This window comes from Coloeus monedula (assembly GCF_965178545.1).
Source record: "Coloeus monedula genome assembly, chromosome: Z".
NCBI lineage: Eukaryota > Metazoa > Chordata > Aves > Passeriformes > Corvidae > Coloeus > Coloeus monedula.
This window is the reverse complement of record NC_138822.1, coordinates 20,090,989-20,113,684: the sequence shown is the minus strand read 5'-3', so window position 1 is coordinate 20,113,684 and position 22,696 is coordinate 20,090,989. Positions and strand designations below refer to the sequence as shown.

Genomic DNA, 22,696 nt, shown 5'->3' with positions numbered 1-22,696 from the left:
TCTCAAAGCGAGGTGGAAAGGTGTATGGTGTGACTTGCTGCCTGAGTTGGGACACCTGGTCAAACAAATTTTGTCAGGTGAAGGAGGATGTGCCATCATCCAGTCCACAGTTGGTCCTTGCACATCTTTCCAGGAAATATCATCCGTTTTCAGTCTGGCGCAGAGGTACCTGTGAAGTACTGCCTCTTGCTACCACTGTGAACTCGCTGCCCCAGGCCGCCTGCCAGCGGGGCTGGATGCATACCTTACCCCAGCCTGGAGCAGGCAGCTGGGCGGAGACCCGGGGCTTAAGTGCTGAGCCGGTACTTCATGTGCGTGAGTACGCCGAGGAGCGCGGCAGCTGTGGATCCTCCCCTGGTACGCCTGAGGTGCTCCGGCGTCACTGCCGCCAACTGCCAACCCGCCGTGCCGCTTCACACAGCGGGGACGGGCGCCACGCCACAGCCACTGTCCCCTGTGACACCACCCGGGTCGGTGCGCGCAGCGCTCTGCTGGGGAACTGCTCCCCGTCCCTCTGACACCAACCGGGTCGGTGCGCGCAGCGCTCTGCCGGGGAACTGCTCCCCGTCCCTGTGACACCAACCGGGTCGGTGCGCGCAGCGCTCTGCCGGGGAACTGCTCCCCGTCCCTGTGACACCAGCCGGCTCGGGAGCGCGCAGCGCTCTGCCGGGGAACTGCTCCCCGTCCCTCTGACACCAACCGGGTCGGGAGCGCGCAGCGCTCTGCCGGGGAACTGCTCCCCGTCCCTGTGACACCAACCGGGTCGGGAGCGCGCAGCGCTCTGCCGGGGAACTGCTCCCCGTCCCTGTGACACCAGCCGGCTCGGGAGCGCGCAGCGCTCTGCCGGGGAACTGCTCCCCGTCCCTGTGACACCAGCCGGCTCGGGAGCGCGCAGCGCTCTGCCGGGGAACTGCCTCCCGTCCCTCTCCGCCGGGTGCGCGTGCGCGGCCGCGGCCCCGCCCCCCTCTCGCGATGCCCTCCTGCGCGGGGCTGCAGGCGCGCGCCGGAAGGGCGGCGGTGCGCATGCGCGCCGGACGTGCCCGCGGGCGCAGGGAGGGCGGGGGGGATGTCGGCCACGTGCGCCGTGTCCCGGAAAGCGCCGCTGCCAAGGCCGCGTCCCCAGGGCGAGAGGGAGCCGCCCGCCAAGGTGATGCGCAGGGGCCTGCGGCGAGGCCGCGAGGAGGAGCGCGAGCAGCTGCCGTGGCCAGGAGAGAGCGCGAGCGGCATGGGCGCGGAGGCCGAGGCGGAGCGGGCGGCACCGCTGAGCGACGAGCGGCGGAGGCGGCCGCCTCTAGAGCCGAGGGCTCTGACGACGGCATCGGCCAGGGCGGTGGAGGAGGAGGAACGCCTGGAGCGGGAGCATTTTCGGAGGATCATCAACGCTTTCCGATATTACGGGTAATTGAGGCCTGCCCCTGGGCGTGGGGCCCTGCGGGGGCCCTCCGCTCGCTGAGCGGCCTCCGGAGGGTCCGAAGGGCGCTCGTAGTGCGTGTGGTGCGGCCGCCTCCCGCTCTGCGCTCCGTGCGTAGCGCTGTGTTGGGGGCGGGGTGCCGAACCCGCGTCTAGAAAGGGCTTCTGCACCGCTTTTCTGTCGGGATGCGCACAAAGTCGCCTTGATGTCTGCCAACTCAAAAGCTTAAAAGGAAGTAGCAAACCTGAGCAGGGTGTCTCGAGGTCTCTTAGATAAAATGCTCTAAAACGCTGTGAAGACTTCAAAACAGTAGTACTTTGCTGCCAAAGAAATGCAAAATGGTGTTTCGATTATGGGTGGAAATTCTTGAAAGACATTTTACTATGCAGAAGAGATAAGACCTATTGGTGGAAATAATGGATGCCATTTTTAATAACATCTGTTGAGTCAGAAGAGGGTTTGCTGGCTCCATAGGAATGAGCCAGCGGTGGTGGGGACACCTAGTTTTAGGACCGATTCCGTTGAATAGATGAGAAAGCAAGTTACTTGCATTGTGGTGTAGTGGAGACTGGAAAAGCTCAGTCCTCTTCACTGTTTTGGTAAACCCGTTTCCTCTTTCTGGGTTTGGAAGGCAGATTTGTACTTCAGCTGACAAAGCCCCATCGTGTGACTCATTACTATATGCTGGACCCTTTTTTGTCAATGTAACACAACCATAATATTTACATGGTAGTGAGGTTCTTGGTAGCAGTAGGTGATGTTCGTATAATTTCTTCTGTTTGAGGTTTTTCTATCTTGGCTTTCATTTGTTTTTCGGGATTAACGTTTGAGCGGGAGGCTGGTCTGAAAGACTCTTCGATGTCTCTTCCAAAGTGAATTCTGTGACTCAGTTTGGACATATCAAAAACGTAGTTAGTTGGAAGTATCTAATACTGATTGTTACTAATGCAATTCCGACCTGTAATTTATTTATATTGGTGGTGTAATTGTACCCTCAGGCCTCAGAAGCTGGGAATATCTTTCTCAGCCTCCTGCTGAACTGTGGGTTTGGGTTGCTTTTGAATGCTTGTTTCAGTAAACATATAAGAAAAGGATGTGACTCAAATTTCCAGTACAGAAATTCAGTGCAATTACCTCTGTCTCAAAGAAATAACTCAAAATTTAGGTGAAATTACATATCTTGGTACTTAATAATTGGAGGTTTTGTTTACTCATACATATATTTCCAGTTAACTTGGAAACATATATGAATAAGGCAGTAACACACTTTCAGATGAGTTCAGATCTTGTTCTTGTCTTCTAGAGATAAACAGAGATAACTTTATTATTTGTAATTTTTCTCATTACAGTGAATTATTCATTCTGCTAGATGGTTGCAGTTTAGCATAGAAGGGTTTTTCTTTTTCCTGATAAAATTTTGAGGAAGATGTTGTTGAGCTAAGTTGATGCTAAGAGCTAAGGTGATGTGCTTTATGTAGAGCATCAGTTTATTTTTTCTCTTGTTTCTTTTCTGTTTCTTGTCCTTGAATGTAAGTTTAAACTACTGTAGTTATTTGCCCCGAAATTTGCTTGAGATCGCTCAGAAAATCACCAGCAAGGGTATGAGCAAAAGTCAGATTTAATACTAAAGTAGAAAGCACAACAGATTCCTTGGCGAGGTTCACTCTACTTACAAAGGGCAATTAAGGCACAACAAGGGGAAAGCAAGTGACAACAAAACCAAACAAAAACCAGGCAATGAAAGCAGAATGAATTGAAACTACTTAGGTATGTGTGTGTGTGTGTCTGTGTGTAAAGACAGTGTAAACCAGGATGAAAAGGAATGTGGCGTAAAGCTTAACACCAGTTAAAATTAACAGTACTTTCACTTAACTTATACTTTAATTATGTCTTAACTGTAACAATCTAACAGAGAAATAATGCTTAACAGCATTTAGCCTAAATTATAATTATAACTTAACCTAACTTCCAGATTTGCTATAGCATATGCGCAAAAAGGTATGCATGCAGACAAGAAATAGTCAGTGGAGGATAAGGTGCCTGTGGAAAAATTCCCCTCAGAGGTCAGTGAAAATATGCACTTTGGATGCTTTTGTGTCTCCCAATAGGCATGAGGGTATCAGCCCAGGGCATGTTGTGGTTCGGCGATCCTCCAGGTATAGCAAACCTGAGGGTTTGCTTGCCCTGAGAGGCATCCCCCTCAGAGGGAGAAGATTGCTGGTCTCAGGCCCTCTGTGGTCCAGGAGAGCTCAAAGGGCCCCATCTTGAACTGCTGTTCGTAGAGTGAGCTTTAGTCATAGCAGTGTTTCATCCTGGCCACAGATTGGGTCAGCCCTTTCTTTGAAATTGCAAGAATAGGAATGTTATGCCATTCAGGCTGGAGAAATACTTTCCAAGGCTGGTCACGAGAAAAACAGAAGCTTGGTAGGAGTTCTGAGAGCAGACAGTGTTTTTTGATAAGCTCAGAAAGAGCTGAGTCCAGGTGGTGTTTTCACGGACAAGGCCTAACAAGCATTTCTCAGATCACACTGCAGCCTGGAAAGGAGTGGGCGGGGCAGGGGGAGGATGCACCACCACACTATTGCAGTGAACGAGCTGTTCTCAGTAACATATGAATGAGATATTACCTGGTCAAATTTCCAGACTGAGGTTGTAACTAAAATGCCAGTAATTGCAGCTGTCTTTCATAATGGCTAGTTTTTTCAGCTTTGTGCTGCTGTGCGCTAACACAAGACTCTGGGAAACTGCAGTATGACTTGACCAGCTGAAATAATTTGGTGGTCCAAAGGGTCAGTATGTCGTACTGAATTTTCTTTCTAGAGTCATCATGACTGTGCTTAGGAACTATACTTTTGTCAGTTTAGACAGAAATCAAATCTAGCAAAATCTTGGAAGAGTCACCATTTTCATGAAGCTTCTGTCCTGGAGAATTGGAAAATATTTTTTAGTTTGCATTGGTTACATTATCATGTTCACGGGATATGCCGTTAAAAGAAGGTAGCTTAGTATCTTAGTGTGGCCGCCAGAACTCTGGTATGGTCTTTTACAGTTTTTCAGGTTTTTTTCAGAACTTTTACAGTTCTTCCAAAAGCAGTGGGTTTCGAGGATTCCAATTCCCACTCCACGTCTTGTTATTTCTGCAATCGAAGCTTACCGCTGCATCCAGCTATTAATTGAATTTAAATTGGATTTGTGAAACAGACTTGGGAGATAATTGGTTGTTAAATTTTATAGATCCGTGTATTAAGGTAGTGATCACCTGCTCTGGAAATGAGTGGTTGATGATGAAACTGTAAGAAGGAAAGAAGAGTCCTCTTAAACTGGAATGTGTTAAAAAGAGTGGTAAGGTAGAACTAGAGCTTAAAAAATTTTTGCTTTAAAAATTCTAGAAAACTTGTTCTCTGGTAAGGAGCTATGGAGTCTGGTCACTTTCTGTGTATAGCAAAATGAATGATTGTAATTGTAATATCTTAGAGTGAATTATTTACATATGTGTATATTGCTTCTAAATATTTAAAACTTTTGCTTTTTAGAACGAATATGCATGAACGAGTGAACAGGACAGAGAGGCAGTTTAAGTCTCTCCCAGCTAACCAACAGAGTCTTCTTCCTCAATTTCTTCCTCACCTTGACAAGATTCGGAAGTGCATTGATCATAATCAAGAAATACTACAAACCATTGTGAATGACTGTGTTCATATGTTTGAAAATAAAGAATATGGGGAAGATGTATGTTAAAATGGAGTTTTTTCTTGCTCCAAAATGAAATTCTTTATGCTTTGGGATTTTCTGCATTTGTTTTTCACACTGTAGACCTCCAACTTTCTTTCCTTTTGCCTTTCTTATTTTATCATTTCGTGTTTGCTCACACTTTTCTCACTCTTGTCATTCACATTTTGCCTAGCTGATGCTTAATGAAGCTGTTTGTTGTTAGTTCTGTTAGTTACAGTTGTGAAAACTAACTGTGAATCTGGCAATTTACTGTAAAAAGGCATTTTTTGCTCCAGAGTTCTAGCTTTACCCTGGTTACATTTTAAAGTTGTTTTTTTGTTAACTATATAGAATATAAATGATGTTTTTTGTCTTACTGTAGGTTCTTACATATTACAACATTGTAGATTGGTTACAATTCTAGACAGGCCAAGTATTTTTAATGTTGTTATTTAATGTTGTAAATACTTTTTTTTACTACTTGGCCTACTTTCTATCAAAAAAATGACGCTAAGAGTGAAAGGACTGATGAGATGGAAACTGAAGTCTGTGGATACAGGCAAGATACAGTAATGGGCAGCTCTCGTGTGAGCGTCTCAGTTTTGTCTTATCAGTATCTAAAGGGATCCTTTTTTCAGGGTAGGCAGTTCAGCCTCTGCACTACCTGATCTTTTCCTGAATAAGGACTACCAGTTGTGCTTTGCTATGTATTGTTTTTCTGATACAGAAACTGGACTCCTGAATGCCAAACAGAGACCAGCAAACTCAGTTTGTTTAGGATATTAAGGTGGATTTAAGTCCTGGTCCCAGGAGTGAAAGGGAGGTGCTTTGTCAGCTGATACTGTCAGCAGCTCTTGCAGCATGGCTTTTTTTCTCCTCATGATTTGCTTTTTTACCCCCCCAAGACTCAAGATACTTGGTATGTTTTCCACTAACTTTTTTTTTTCTCTCCATTTTATTCAGGGAAGTGGGAAGATTACACCAGCTTCAACATTTGACATGGACAAATTAAAGTCCACATTGAAACAATTTGTGAGAGACTGGAGCGAAGATGGAAAATCTGAGAGAGATTCCTGCTACCAGCCAATTATTAGTGAAATTGTAAAGAACTTTCCAAAAGAAAGATGGTAATAGTGTCTTAAAACTTATATTTATGTGGACATACACTGTTGCACAAATCTAACAAAGTTTTTATGGAGTAATGAAAAGCTTGGTTTCAAAAACAGAGAAATTTTTATGAACGCAGTGGAATTTATTTTTAAATCAAGAAAGTTTTTATTTTTAATACAAGATGTTGGAAAAGAGTATAATCGTAAGCTTCACAAAGTAATACCAGGTAAACCAGCAATAATTTTTGTGTTGTTGTTCTGCAGCTGGGTGTAACAATACATGTAAACCTTTCAGGAAATTAACTCAGTTGTGCTCAGTGAGGTAAAGTTTGCAGGTTAGCAGATTCTCAGTGTGTCTGCTGCAGATGAAAGGAGGGACTCTGTGACAGCGGAAAGTAAGACTTTGGCCCTTCATGATGGAAGGAAGGAAGAGGACTTCTAGTGCAGTTGTACTTAGTTGCTCTAAGAATTTACTCTTCTAACCTTGGTTTCAGACAGCTGTTCTAAGACAAGTCTTAAAACTTAGTTGCACATGTGAGGATAATTTTATAAGTATTGGCTTGCTAACAGCTCCAAAATAGTCATTGATGCAAGGGTCTTAGGTAATTTAGATAGAAGCATACTGGTAAAGTCTCAGAAGGTTATAGTGTTATAAGAATTCCATGTTTATTGGTTCTGTCAGTTAATCAACCCAGTCATCTTAAAGTGCATTTTAGTTTAAACTTAGTGGTCTTACAGTGGAAAAATTTGAGAACTTTCTACTCATAACTGTAACAGGCCACTACATAGGTTTGATATAGCAGGGTATTATTGTGGTGTTTTTTCTCTCTCAGCAATCGTTAATAATGCACTTGTACAACTTGGAAAAGTTTTTAAAGTTTCTTCTACTAGCCATCTTCTGGCGTGGCAGGACACAGAGTGTATATGGTTTCTATTTTGCCTTGAACTGATTTGTTTAAAGATACATACACCTTTAAAAATGTTTTATCTGAAAGTGAACTTACTGCAATTTTTCTAGTGCTAATAGTGCCTACATAAGATAAAAAATGAATTAAATACTGCAGATATATCTCTGATACATAGATCTATAGGAAAATTCATGGTTAGTTTTGCAAGTAAACATTCTAATCTCCAAAGTAGCAATTCAACTTTTTTCTTGGATGCTAACTCTAATTTTGGTTATGGGAGAGGTAGCTTATGTCAAATCTTAAGAGATCCATGACTGAGGCTGGAAAATCTTAACTTTTACATTTGTTGTCAATTAACTCTATTTCAAAAACTCCAGTTGATAATAGGAAGCAACATGTGGTAACAGATGGGGTGAATCTGAAGTTGTCAGCTTTGTGCTTCTTTGCAGGGAATTCTCGTTTTCAAACAAAACTAATATGTCAAAGCATGTGTCCCTATTGTGGTAGCTCTGAAGTACCATTTGAGTTTTATTTTGTCTCTGCTGAAATCTCAGTACATCACTGTGTGGATGAAACATCTCTACTACAAGTTTGAGGTTGCCAAAGTATTTTTTTTAATTTCTACAATGTGTATTGCTTAAGTACATATTTAAAAGTTTATTATTCATTAGCACTTAGGTAAAACCTCTTCTCTGTTCACGTATTGTTAGCTGCTGTGTCAGCTCACTCATTTTTCCTGGTGACCGAAGGCTCTCCTGATTAGGTGTACTTAGCTTTTTGATGTAAGAAAGAGTCATGTACTGTCAAGCTTAACTGGCAGTGCCACTTCACCCTTGTGCAAGAAGTAACTTCCCTGGCAGGTCAGTCTGGCCTTTAGGCAAATTTTATACAAACTCTTCACTCTCCAGTGTCAGGACCCAAGGGGATGGCATGAAGCTGAGTCAGGGGAGTTTAGGTTGGATATCAGGAAAAGGTTCTTCACCCTGAACATGGATGAGCATTGGACAGACTCCTCAGAGAGGTGGTCACAGCAACAAGCCTGTCTTGACTTCTGGAAGTGTTTGGACAATATTTTTAGGTACACGATGTGACTCTTGGAGTGTCCAGCATAGGACCAGGAGTTGGACTGTCTTACCCTGGTAGGTCTTTTGTAGCTTGGCATATTCTATGATTTAGTGATTTTGGAGTGGAGCAGTTTTTCCAGTTTGAAGGGATTGACAGGTCCTCAACTAACCACAGTGGGCTTACTCTGTTGTTCATAGTGGGAGAGGACTGACCGTGGACTCCAGTGTATGAAAGAACACAGCCTGTAGGTGAACCTCAGAGTGCAGCTTTGCATTACTTTAGAATTTCCTTTTGTAGCACAGAGCACTAAAGTTTCCTGAAAGGATGAAATGAAAGTGCTAGAGAAAAACTGCACTGGATCATGAGAGTTACTTTTTCTAAATGTATTTTGTGTTGAAAATGATAATATTATAAATTCAAAACTGTCACTGCCAGTCACCTTTCACTTTGTAAAAGAAATTGCAGTGCTCATCAAATATGTAATACTCAGTGGAATGGTACATTCAGTTTCTAGTTAACATAATTTGTTAACATTATTGATTCCATGCATTGGAATAATGTGAAAAAGGAGTTTAAATTTTTGAACCTACCCAAGTATGTTTCACTCCATGCATGCACACCTTGTAGTGTTGCACTTGCAAGATTGACACGTATGGGTTCTGTTGGCATGTAAACAGAAAAAGCAATGAAGTGTTGTGTATGGTTGCTCTTTGGGAGGTAGAAGAAGTACAAGCAATGATTGAAAGGAGCTGTAAATCAGAATAGTTGTTTAGTAGGTGCTACTGTTATAATGTATTTCAGTCTAGTCTTCTGATAAGGCTATCATGTAAAAATAAATTAAATGGCGAAAGCTGTTCCTGCCTCTTATTCTTTCTGCTTAGCACCTTAGCACAGAATCTGTTAGTAGGATCAACAAAGCAGTTTTAAGTAAATCTCATGAGATCAGATCTTTGTGAAGAACTGATAGATTTCTTGAATTTTTCATGTTGGAATTTGTGTTTCAGCTCATAGGCGGTCTGTAATATTTAAATATCTTGGATTTCTTGGATTAGAATGAACGTACTTGCTGTAGGAGAAAAGAGTAAAACATAGATACATTTTTATTTAATGAAATGTTTTTACTGAAGCATTTTTATAGGGAGATATTTAAGTTGAAAATATAAACGAGCATACTCATAAATTTTTTTCAGATTTCCCTTTTTTTCTCTCATCTTGGTTTCCTGCTTAGATGAAAGGAAGTAAAGATCATCAGCTTCATGTTCAAATGAAATTATGAAATAATTAACTTTTTTGTTAATTATTGTTCCATGGCCAAAACTGGTATACCTTAGGCATTTTTTCCGGTTTTCTCACAAACTAGGCTTCTGGAATGAACTATAACTTAAAATTCATGTGTGTCATTCTGTCCAGCAATCAGATGTATTTTCCAAGATGCTGACAGAACACCCTGAAAGAAATCACCAGAGCTTAGTTTCCTTTTAATATGAAAAACAGCTTATTAGTCCTGAGCCCAAGCTTGACTATACTTCTTGAGTGTGTTCAGTCACAGTTATAGTAGAGTTGAAATTTCTGCTTTATTTGAATTTTATTTGACTTTATATGAAATACATCTATCCTTGCAGGTCTTTGTACTTTGCCTAAACTTTCCTTTAAACATTGGATTTAAGGGCAAATATATTGTCAGTGTTACTGCATCGCTTCATGATTTGAGGGTCTTTAAATAAAAATATATAAAACTCAGCTGCCGAGTCTGGAGAAGAATTGCTCTTCAAATGATTGTGCTGTTTAGCATTTGTCTTTAAAAAAAAATCTCTGACAATGTGATTGAAGTAAACTAACAGAAGATAGTATACTAAGAATCGCATCTGGTTACAAAGATTATAAACACTAGGAAAGGAGTCCCACAGTGTGTTCCTATGGTGATATTTCTACTGATCAGAAGGCCATCAAGGTGTGACATGTGTATTTATTACTTAATTTGATAAATTGAAATGCAGTGTTTAGCTTACAAAAATGAGGTTTGTGTTGGATAAGATACGCTCATTTTTCTTTTGCTGAGCATGTCTACCCCTTCAGCATCATTGCTTTTTATTACAATACAATAGACAGGAAATAAGCCTCCATTTTTATCATGTTTAATTTTCTGGTTTTAGAAAGGGTACCTTTGAAAAGTTAAAATCTTCATTAATATCAATAGTCTTCTAAAAGCTGAAAATATAAATATAAATATATATAAATATAAAAATATTAAATATAAAAGCTGAAAAATGCAGTGTGGAAAGGGCATGACAGATTTTAATTGTTTCTGATATTTCTCCACTGTCATTTTTAACAGACTTGTGCAGTTCCAGTAGTTGAGCTGCGTAGTACTGTGCAGGCCTCTTCTCTGCTCCTTGGCCAGCACCTTTCCCCACACCTGTCAGGTTAATAGCTGTTACTTCCCTCTTGGCCCACGAGTATTTAGTGGGTTCTTGTTGGGTACCCGTTTATGTTCCTAACCACTGCTGGATGTGAGTCATAGAAATCCTCCTGTTGCTGGCTGGTGCAAGACTAGTTTTCTGTTGTGGATAACTTCGGGTTATTATGTTGCCACAGTTAATTTTTTTTTAGTTGACTTTCTAAGTGCTGCAATCACATATCCACCAGAGAAAAGCATGTTTTTCTGTCCTCTTAAAGGACTATAGCCCTTAAAAAAACCAGCTTATGTGCAATTAAAGATTTTTAGCTATTATAATTACTCAACATAATTCATTAACAGTTTGCCACAAACAATTCTTTTTAAGTCTTGAAAAATGTGTTTGACCATTTTTTTTCTTATAATGGGATGCTATCAGCAGTCACTACTTGTTATGCAGTAAGTTTGCCACATACCTAATTTCTCTGACTGTAAATTCAAAAAGAGGCTCTTGGGCCATTTTGGAAGGTTAGTGTCTGTGGACTGTGGTTTGATTGTATTGTGCTGTATTAGTTGTGCTCTGTTGCTGAAATGAAGTTTGTGGCCAGGAGCATTCTCCAGCAACTGGTATGAAGAGTGTAGATAGAAATTAAATTGCTAACAAATTTCCAGGCTTTAATCCCTTAATAAAGGTGCAATTGAAAGTGTAGTTAAGTCTGTACTAGGAAAAGAGAATAGAAAACTATAAGAGAGAATTGGGAAAATTAGTTTAGAAATACAGAAGCTTCATATTGTGAATGAAAAAATAGAAGACAACTACAGGCGATTTAATATCAATTCACTTAACTGTTAGAGGTTTTATCTTGTTTCAGGGTGCATAAAGGTGCAGATTTCAAAATGTGACTATACCTGCATATCTATTGGTTACTAGGTTGCTTTAAGAAAAGACTTTTCTACTAATCAATGTATTGTAATCTTGAAAGCAGTTTATGGCGTATCAGCCCATTTATTATAGAATTGTCCACATGGGGGTGCTAAAATCTGTGTAGAGCTAGTCTAAATATTTCATAAATAAAGTGTAATTGTAAGGAAGTCGAGAAATAGATTAGGTTAGAAAATACGTTTGGAATAACAGTGTACCATTATGAATAGGAGAAGCTGCAACATAGAAGCTTTTCTAGCTTCTACCAGAAAGCAATTTTCTTCTTCCTTTTTCTGGTACCCTATTTTCAAAAATTTCGTATTGACCATGTAGTTTTCTCCTGAATTAATTTTTTTTTTTTTCAGTAGGACTTTGTGGCTAGCTTTCTTCTGGTTTCCCCTGCAGAAGAGAGGTAATGAGAACCATTGCTTCACAGGAGTGCTCTTCAGTAATAACGAAGTCTTGATTTCCAGCTTCTTGTTAAGTCAGGAGAAGAGCTTGGCTGTATAATGGAATGGAAATGAATGGAATGATTTTCCATTTTGGAGACCTCAGTAACTAGATGATCAAATCATAACTCAAAAGGCACTGTTAAAATTGCTTTGTTAGATTGTGTGGCCTTTGGAAAAGAATAACACTTCCTTTTGGATTTGGGTAATAGTGTTCAGAAAAGTACAGCTTTTAGGATTTAATCATCTTCATGCTTGTGCAGCATCCTAGCTCTTTCGAACCCTTTGTGGCATTCTGAATTTTTAAGTAGTCAAAGGCTTTGTGTTTTGGTGTCTTTTATCTGATTGTGGCCTCCTTCATGTAGTTGCATATAAATTGGTAGATATATGTTTTGTCTCTGAAGGTGCTGTGCAAAACAGTGTGGGGAGGTGTATGAATGTTGATACTTTTTTTCTGGTGTATGAAATTGTTAACTCTTGGAGTCTTGTTTATCACTGGAAACTGAAAAATTACTTCTTCTTAGATTAAAGGTCTTTTCAGTTTGGCATGGGAGTATTTTCTGTTTTATGAGTGAAGGTTTGATTGCATTCTGGTGGAAGTCTGATGGTTAGAATATGTCTATATTGCATTTTCTACCTCAAAGAGGAGTGAATTTTGAGATTCTTAGTTCTATTTGTTAGCTGCTGCACTTGGGAGAGATTTTTCTAAATATTTCAATAAATACACTGCTGGATGTTTTCTGATTGTCTTCAGCTTGATGGCTAGGTATGGGTAAAGGGTTAGAGAGCTGCAATGTACTTTGATTTAGGAATACGTCGCTTAGAGTACTTCAGCAAAACCAAGTGAGCAGCATATGAAGAACCCATCGTTGCTGAAACATTCACTGCTTTAAGGTTTTTACATTCTGAATTGTTCATCAGATTATGGAGATTTTATATTTTTGTTTCTTGTGTCAAAATACTTGTTTATTTTTTTTTCTTGCAAGGTAACAATATGTCTAGAATGCTTTCTGATTATCAGTGGGGCTCAAAGAAAAGTACATGCTATATGACAATATTCTTTAATTTACTTGAGAAATTTTTGGCTTGATAACTGTAGAAGTTTTAAGGAAAACAGACTGTGTATAGTAATTATGCTCTGTATTCTGAATGAGGGTTGTATATGTTCTTTTGAGTAATTTCTGTGAATTATTTTAACTGTACAATTAACCAATCTGATCAGAACAGGCTCAATTGCCATTTAAAAGTGAAGCCATACAGGAAGCATAATACAATATCTAAGTATATGATGGGAAAAATGTTTGGCTGGACCTCTAAGTTGTGTTAAGGGGTATCAGATAAAGACTTAACTATTATTTTTGTTCTGTTGCAGGGATTTCTCCAAAGTTAATATCCTGGTACCTGGTGCTGGGCTAGGTAGATTGGCGTGGGAAATAGCTATGCTCGGTTATGCTTGCCAAGGAAATGAATGGAGCCTCTTTATGCTCTTTTCTTCTAACTTTGTACTCAACAGGTATATAGCTTATGTTTTACTTGCTGAATAAAACCTAGAGAGGCAAAATGATAAACCAGTGAAGTCTGAATAATGTAGATCTCACAAGAATAGATTTATGAGTTGTAGTATAAGACGCACATGCTCACTTTATAGAATGCTTTAAGGAAAGTCTTAGGGATAAATGGGGAAGGAAGTACTGTATCTGAGTCATTAAAATTACAGAAGCATGACTTTCAAGTTGGGAGATTTGAAATCTCTAAGTTGTACAACAGATTTTCTGCATAATTTTAATTAGGATTTATGATTTATTTCACATCTGTTTCTGTAAAACGGATACCTATCTTACAATTACTGAATATGGGCTAGTAAATACGTCCATGGCATTTAGTGGTGGTGATTTTTAACAGAGGACAGCTGTTAAAAAGTATTACATTCAGTAGTAAAATTTTAGGCACTGTTTTGACAAGAAGAGCAATCACTGAAGTGTGGTGAGCAAGTGGCTAAAATAAAAGAGTGAATAGTTCCACAATTACGCTCAGATAATAAGTTTAAATGTAGTAAATTTCATGTTAAAGGTTTTACTTAAAATGACATTTCTGGTTTTGGTATTCTGCCACTTGCATTGGAAGTTACATGTTTCAAAATGACATTGGTAGAGAGGAAAAAACGCAGCACATGCAACTGTTCTTTTAAGAAAGGGAGTGGGAAGGCTATGGGCAGGCAAGTATTGAAAGAGGTATGGGGGGTGGTTTTTCTTTGGGGGGAGTTAGTGCCAAGTTCACAGAGGCAGAATTTGACAGTTCATTCATCAGTCTGAAATGATACACCTTTGCTGGAAATACCTAAACTATTGGCTTTTTTTCTGTATTGCCATAGTGTTTTGGACACCTGTTTATAGACTGATTGTCCACAGCACACTGTGGTTGATGACCTCACATCTCGTACAGCTTGCTGTTCAAAAACGAAGGGGGAGACACTGAATAATACCTGCTGCATATCTGCGTATAGCAGTAGTAGTTGGTGTGATGATAATAAATGTTTACTAGAGGTTCATTTGTTCTTTTTTTCCTGCATTATTCTCAAGTGACTCATTTGGTGATGAAATTGTATATTACAATTGATCTGACTGATGCCTTGCAGCTACTAAAAGGAAGCTACATTCCTACCATGCTTTGGACCTTCAAAGCAGCATTAAAGCATTCATTTCCCATCTTTGGGAGCACTGGTCACAGAAGTTGGTTAACTTCACCCCTACCCTCTGATGACATGCTTCTTTAATTAAAGCGTCTTTGGCCTATATGTGAAATTATCCTAAAGATTCATGTTTTGCTAACTGTAGCAATTTTAGCATCTAATGCTCATGTAGTGTCTCCTGTTTATGTAGGATATTTAGCAAAGAGGTGTATATGTATTTAACTTGCTAACAGTATGAGATTTTGAGTATTGCACAACTGCTGTAGTCGTCATCTTTGCTGGACAAGTTATCACTTATATTCACTTGTTAGCATGGAAGAAAATACTGCTAGCATGACTGAGCAGCAGTCAATTTAGCTGGTCTAAGCATTCCTTTCTGCCAGATGTAATTGTGGGCTGGATGTGTCTGTTATGAAGGTTTTAGGGACTTGAAGATTCTTTCAGTTTAGTCTTAAGTGACTGTTCACAGTTAGCCTTCTGAAATGCACATCTGCTTTTCTGAAACTGGAAGAAACAGCAATGACCAATATAAGCTGAAGATAATACCTAAAGAAGAGTGGTCAGAAAAAGGAATTTAGTAAACTGGTTTTTAACTATAGCCTCAATTTAATTTATACTTGCTTTTATTAACTAAAACCATTTTGCTCACATGTGCTTACAGTTTTACAGCTTACAGCTTTACCTTCTTTCTCTGATGGTGGTTTATATTTAGGAAGACAAAGTACTGTTTGTACTGTCAAGCATTGCTACAGTAGGCTCCTAGATGTGGTACACTGGCTTAATATTTCTGTGTGCAAAGTGGTATTTGCTGATTTTCACACATTTAAAAAAAACCCTTTCATATCTCTGAAATTGTGAACTTTTGTTACAGTGGATAAAGTTGCATGGTATGGTATGTAGAGTGTATGTCATGGTGTAACTGTGGTCACTGTAAATATCTGAAATTATTTAGAGTTTGTTATTCTGTTGAGGAAACTAATTTGAGAATGAAGTGACCCAGGACTAGTTAAGCTTCAGTGGCTCCAAGGCTGCTTCAGTCCTAGTATGGGAAATTCTGCTTTCCCTTTTATGCATAAGGTTCTTACATGGTGTATTTTTCTTCTTTACTTTCTGGAAAGAATATAATTTTAGATAAATCTTGACAATTGGAGAAGACTACTAGTTGTGTTTGTTGCATGCCCATGAATACCTCAGAATGAAAACAGTTAAGTTATATATATATATATACTGTAAACCAGTAGTCAGAAGTGAGATTTGACCTACCGATTTTTTCCAAAACTGTCTTTTCATCTGAATGTTAAACAGTGAATATTCTGCCCCTATGGAAAACAAGGAAGCGTGTCACACTTAACTGTGTTAGATTTTTATAACAGAATGTATACTACACTCTTTTGTTGTAAGAGTGGAATTGCCAAGGACTGGAATACTTGGTTTTGAAGTAAATATTGTCGAAACTGGAAATGGAGGTTTTCAAGCTTGTATATGAAAAGGGATTGCTATTTTCTATTACATTGGAACTGTTTCAAAGTCTATGTGAACATGAACTCCTTTCTAATCTTTTTCATTTATTGCTGTTGTAGTGGTTAGGGGGCTTTTTTGTTCTTTGGTTTTGGGTTTACTTTTTTTTAACCAACTGCATATGTCTGATAGATCTTTACTTACATATATGAAGAAAGTTGTTGAATGCTGTATAGTGCTGCTCAAGTACAAGTTTTAGTTTTTAACTGATGAAATGAAATAGAGATACGACATGGAGAAGGTAAAAAGTATTATTTCAGAGACTTTATCACAAATGTATTCTAACCACCAGCCAAAAGAGTGCACTTTCTGTAACCCAATAGATTGCTTGAAATCCTTGATGATACGTATTTTGTGGGGCTGATATGTCCTCTCTTTGTCTTTGGAAGAAAGTGTTTTTTTCATTTTTTAGTTACAAACTAATTTTACAGGATGGTGGGAAAAGCTTCCTATTAAATGCTATGTTTATCAATTTTTAAAGTAAGAGTTGATTTAGTTAGTGATGTCAACCCAGAAATTCTGTTTTACAAAGACATGTTTACTTAGCATGATTGCAAAGATCCAAATGTTACAAACTTAAAATTACTATTATTGTGCTTTGCAACATGGAAACGACTGTGCTTTGCAAAATGGGGCTTATTTATTTTTTGAATTTTTAAAGCATCTTTTCAGTTAGCATCTGAAAAATGCTTTTATTTTGCTGTGCTTCAAAACTTCCTATGATTATGGTTCAGAAGAGTCTAGAATGAGAACAAACAGTTCCAAAAAAAATCATGGAACTAATGTTACTAGTTTCTTCCGTGGTTTTTTTTTTTACTAGGAAAGGAGATGGTCCAGAAAATCTTAGCTTTATTGAATATAGTAAACCATAAATTTCATTAATCTTACAAAATAAACATATGTATTTTCTTTTCAGCAGAGAAATAAGTTGGAGAAAATTATAAGAAGTCATAAAAGAAAATTCTAGAACTAAAAAAGGCAGTTACTTTGTGGTAATGATTTTGTGTCAGATTAGAATTAGTTTTTTGATTAGTTCATTATGATGGGTGGTCTGAAGTGTGGTGAACTAGATTAAGTCTTCTAGCAAATGTGGAGATGTTACAAGAACTTTGACTCTTACATATCTAGGTTACAGATAAGCAATTAGTTGAAACAATTTTCGTGATTTTCATATTTTGCAGATGCTCTGAAATTAACTCATGTAAGCTTTATCCCTGGATTCATCAATTTAGCAATAACAGAAGATCTGCTGATCAGATACGACCAATTTATTTCCCAGATGTTGATCCTCACAGTCTTCCTTCAGGTTCAAACTTCTCTATGACAGCAGGGGATTTTCAGGAAATTTATTCTGAGTGCAGTGAGTAAATGCAAAATTCTAGGCTATCCATGTAACTTTACATACTTTCAGAGTATTTGGGATAGATTATAAAGAGAATGGAAGTGTATCTACAAGTATTAAGAACTAACTGTAGCAAGATTTTCTTACTCAGAATATTTATCCAGCTGTACAGTAAAGTGCAGATCAATTTCTTCCTCCAAATTAGATTTTCTTTTCTTCCTAGTTATAGAAAATGTGGACACTTCCTTGTCTAACAGATGTTGCAGGAGCCTTCCCTACAGCTGCTTAATTTTCTGAAGATTCTATCTTTAACATTAAAAACATTCAAGACTGGCATAAATCAAGACTTTTAATTTTTTTATTTATAGAACTTAAAACTTCCTATTTCAAGAATACCTGTTCAGAGAAAAAGAGGGAGACTCTTGCTTTAAAAAGCAGACTTTGAAAGTTCCTGCTTGTTGAATTAACTAGTAAAAAAACCAGCTGGGCAGATATTCAAATACTGAGTAAAATGTTTTAAAGCTAAGTGATTTGTGAAAGTACACTTCAGGGTGCAGACCTGTATTATTCTAGATTCTGTCTAGGGAGGCCTAAAATCACTGGGGATTTTTCCAGTTGTGTTTTTAACGGTTGTCATAATGAAATTCATAGGACAGGTGAGTAATAGCGCACTTGAGCCTTCATTTATATAAAATGTATTACAACATTTACCATTTTACAGTGTATAATATTTATAATTTTATATCATGTATGAACAGTTTTATTAAGTGGATATGTAAGAAGTATATGTAATATTTTAGAATGTGTATGTGTACATATACACACATTAATACAGGTCAAACGAACCCAAAGTTAACAGTTTTTAATATAAACCAAAATACTTTATTTATTTCCAACAGAATTAGAAGCCTTCAGCTGTTAGTTGAAGGTAATGCTGAGGGTGCCAGCAGATAACCAGGGTTAAATGATGAACTTCTACAGGGTTAAAAGCATTGAAACTGATCTCTGTATACTTTGCTCTTTTTATGCAGATACATGGGACTGTGTAGCAACTTGCTTTTTCATAGATACAGCACATAATGTTATTGATTATATTGATACTATATGGAAAATACTAAAGCCTGGAGGAATATGGATAAATGTAGGCAAGTATGACCAACTGCTCTTTCTGACTGATTTTTGATAGTATACCTGAAAAGTGTGTGTGAGTAATAGTGTCTGTGCATAAAACTGTACAGCTAGAAAAACAGAGGGCTTGGAAGTTACCTCAGAGGTGTTCAAAATATGTTCAGATGTCTGCTAGTTACAGTCAAGTCAATACCATGTGATTCTTAAATAGGCAAGTAAATTTTGCTAGTGGCAGGTTTTGCATTCAGGCATCAAAAATTGACAAATGTAGTGTTCTGTGTTGGCTTTTTGCTATTTGTCTAAGAAAATAAACTTGTAAATACATCCTTGCGCTTTTTTTTTTCCCAATGTCTAATTGGTACTCTGCTTCAAAGCGGAAGTTTTGGGAATGAGATTTTATTGGAGTCTTCCATGGTGAAGGAGTGTTAGACAAGACACAGGCATTAAACATTTTCCATAGTAAAAACTGGTCAGTCACTGGTCAGTCGGTCACCCTCCCAGTCCTAGCCAGTCAGAGTGCTAGCAGAGCTCCTGAGCAGACTTTTGTATTCTGAGCTATAGAGACAGCAGTGATGCTGGACTGAAGAAATTTTGAGATACAGAAAACAAAATCTGGTAGGAAAATGTTAAAAATTGTTGAATAAGAGCTAAAGTAATCAGTTTTTGTTTTGCATTGATTCTGAAATTCATTATAAAAATCCTATTCAAGTAACAGAAATATGTTCTTTTGTCAGTATTTATAGAATCATAGAATGGTTTGCCTTGGAAGGGATCTTGAAGATGATCTGGTTCAACCCTTCTGCTCTGGGCAGGGAACCTTCCATATTTTTAAATGTGTGAATCTGAATGTAAGCGTTTATTGTACTATCAGTATGTGCTTTGGTTTTTAAGATACATTTTGTCTTTCTGATAGCCATTTCTGTTGTCTTTGTACTCTAGGTCCTCTCCTTTACCATTTTGAAAACTTGGGAAATGAACTTTCCATAGAATTAAGCTATGAGGATATAAAAAATGTTATCCTGCAATATGGATTCCATATAGAGGTAAGAAGATGCTGCAGTTTGCAATAAGCAGTATTGTTATGAATCAGACAAACTGCTTTGAATAAACCACCATATCATTCAGTATAATGGCCTATATTAATAACTTCCAGGGGTATTCCGTATCTTAAAAATTGGCTGCTTTTCTAATTTTTTAAGAAGTGTACAGATGGGCCTCATAGTCTAGTAATGCTGTGTAGCATTTTCTTGTATAGTTCCTGTAGAGAAGCTGTCTTGAAAACTGCTGCTTTGTTTTCAGGTGGAGAAAGAATCTGTACTGTCAACTTACACTGTGAATGAACTCTCCATGATGAAATACTACTATGAATGTGTGTTGTTTGTGGTGAGAAAACCAGAACAGTAGTGGTCTGAATAGGTTAATGAGAAAATAATGTTGGCTTGAAAGCTAGAAATGAGAATAAAGTGATCTGGTGATGTATGGACACAACCTCAAATCAGTGGTGCCTTCTTGTTCCTAAGAGGATATAGATAGTGTCTATTTTCTTAATATCTCTATTGCTGTTCAGACATATACTATGCCATGCATATTCATAATATACTTGTGAAAGATTAAATGTTCACATGCACTGTCTTTGGGCTTCGGAATGCATTAAATGTAAAAGCAAAAGTGTTTTCTTGAGAACAAAATTTAATGTTTGCCATAACTAGGCTAATTCTCTGCTAATGCTGCCTCATTTTTCATAGATTTATAGTGCTTTTTTTCTACTTTCTGATATTAGGAATGCATGGAGGTGCTTACTGTACTAGCTGTGTCACTTTTAGAGAAGTATTTTTAAATGTATACTTAAGTTATGAAGTCTGAAATGGTTGGGAAGTGGTAAAATTATTCTTGACAGATAAAATAGCCATCAGAACTGTTAGAGCATTTTCTGTGGAACTGAAGTGAAATAGGTTATTATACAAGTTCTAATCTTCGACTGTACCACTGTTAGAAGTTTAATTTAAAAAGAGAACCTATAGGTGATTTGAAATAATATGTGAAAGCAGAATACTGAGTGAAGGAAAAGCAGAATGGCGCAGAGAAGCAGTACGTTAACCTCCGTTCAGGAAAACGTTGGTCTTGATTGATCTTAGTGTTGGAGCTGAAATGTGTCAGATGCTTTGCCTTCTTGAAATACACTGGTTTTGAGTCATCTTCTTACTGGTTAAGCCAGAAGTTTTAAAGTTGTTGAACGTAGCTGAGTTATCCATGCCATATGTAGGTAGTACAACTTAAAAATACCTGTTGGAGCAGTGAAGTTACATGTAAGTATGTGCTACAACCTAATCACCTCCACCTTAGCCAGGATATGCAGGCCAAATGGTAGACAATATCCTTGTAACTTCAGATACTTTACCCATGTGACTTCTCCTACTAATTATTTTCCCTAACAGATGTGGCTTAGGTGAATATTTAATCTACAAGTCGTGATACTGTACAAGAGGCTGAATCTCATGTCACTTTGGAGTTATGTACCTGAGAAAAACCTTAATTAACAGTCACTAGTCTGAGAGGAGGTGCCATGTTAGGCATTTTGTTTTTTCATAATATTGATTACCTTGAAGTTCCATTTTGATGCATTTTCAAAAATATATTTAAAATATAAAACCATTATGATGAGGGCTAAAATTTTTTTTCATATTTGGCTATAAGGACACTGGTCAATAGCTTGTTTGTTTCTGATTATTTTTTTATCCCGTCTTTCATGGTGACCTCCTAATCACATCTTTTTAATAGATATGTTACTGGCTTTTGGATTTTTCCAGTCAAGGCCAGAAATTTGTGCCTTTATTTCTAAACTGAAAATCTGCAAGGCGGGAAAAAACCTTTTTTTTTAATATTTTCAACACTGCATAATAGAGCACGTGCCTGCATATGTTTCAGTATTGTGCCCCTTTCTGCTCAGAGTCATGATTGAAAACAGAGGCTTCTGGTCTACAGAAGTTTTTAAGTGCACTGTGGCTTTAACTATTCTTTGAACTCTCTTGTTTCTAAAAGTGCATGAACTGTCAGAGTTTTACCTTCTTCTGAGGGAGATGTGATTAAAAATTATAAACTGCTATTCAACAAATAAATTAAAAATAAAAATCCTTTCATGGTAAAAGTAAAAAGCCACATGGTTTACTTTCTGTATTGTACCATTTACTTCAGTTTTTGAGGGAATTTGTGATTCTTTGCTTTCAGTCTGCTTTTCTTACCTTAGAATATGATAGTAATTTACTTGATTTTCAAGCTTCTTGAAATAAGACAGAGGTTAGGTGAATGTCAGTTCTGAGTGGTGAGTGTATCTATCAGTAATATTACCCAGTTGCTGCCCCTTACACATTCTATACCTTGAAATGTGGTGTTCTGTTTTTCAAAAATAAGCAATGGAACTCTTTATTTATGGTTCAGTGTCAATATCCTGTGTTCTGATGGTTTTTTCCTTGCCACTCCCTGTTGTTGCAGGTGCCATTTTTATATGTTCTCTGAAGATGTTTTTACATGGGGTGTAATACAGTGATGTGCATTTATTTCTGATCTAGAAAATGCTGGGTTTTTTCCAGAGCATTCTGCTTCTAAATTGTAACAGTCACATTAAGAGTGGGAAGCAAAATAATGTTGTGAACAAGCTGTTAGTAGTGTTTTACCTGCAGTCCTATTTACGGGTTCTTAGAATTCGCCACTTTTACTGTAATGCACAGGGATAATTGTGTATTCTAGAATTTGATCATTGTTTTGTTTAGTTTTATATGCAGGGGGAAATGCTCAAGGTATTCGTCAGCTGAGACTGTTTCTTTTAGGTCACTATTAAAGTATACATGGTAACAGGTGTAAAATAAAATACTGCATAATCTTCAGTGTAAAACTTCTTTATATGGAGTTTGATAAATGTAAAACGTCCTGTATTTTTTTTAATGTGTTATGTTTTGAAATTGGTTGCAAAGATAGTAAGAGTGGGAAGTTTCACATCTGTGTGTGCACTTCCCGCAGTTCTCCGTGTGTAATGGACTGGATTTTTTGGATAT

General features: G+C 38.1%; 1 protein-coding gene across 1 annotated transcript in view; it reads left to right on the top strand.

Moving 5' to 3' along the window:
- CARNMT1 (carnosine N-methyltransferase 1) overlaps positions 1-22,696 on the top strand; it is a 34,034-nt gene extending 11,338 nt beyond the window's left edge. The window contains exons 9-17 of the mRNA XM_082301659.1: positions 154-470; positions 818-1,398; positions 4,945-5,140; positions 6,086-6,249; positions 13,343-13,483; positions 17,359-17,537; positions 18,551-18,664; positions 19,587-19,690; positions 19,947-22,696. Of these exons, the coding sequence (XP_082157785.1) occupies positions 154-470; positions 818-1,398; positions 4,945-5,140; positions 6,086-6,249; positions 13,343-13,483; positions 17,359-17,537; positions 18,551-18,664; positions 19,587-19,690; positions 19,947-20,051 (1,901 nt within the window). The 3' untranslated portion in view covers positions 20,052-22,696. The remainder of the gene's footprint in view (positions 1-153; positions 471-817; positions 1,399-4,944; positions 5,141-6,085; positions 6,250-13,342; positions 13,484-17,358; positions 17,538-18,550; positions 18,665-19,586; positions 19,691-19,946) is intronic.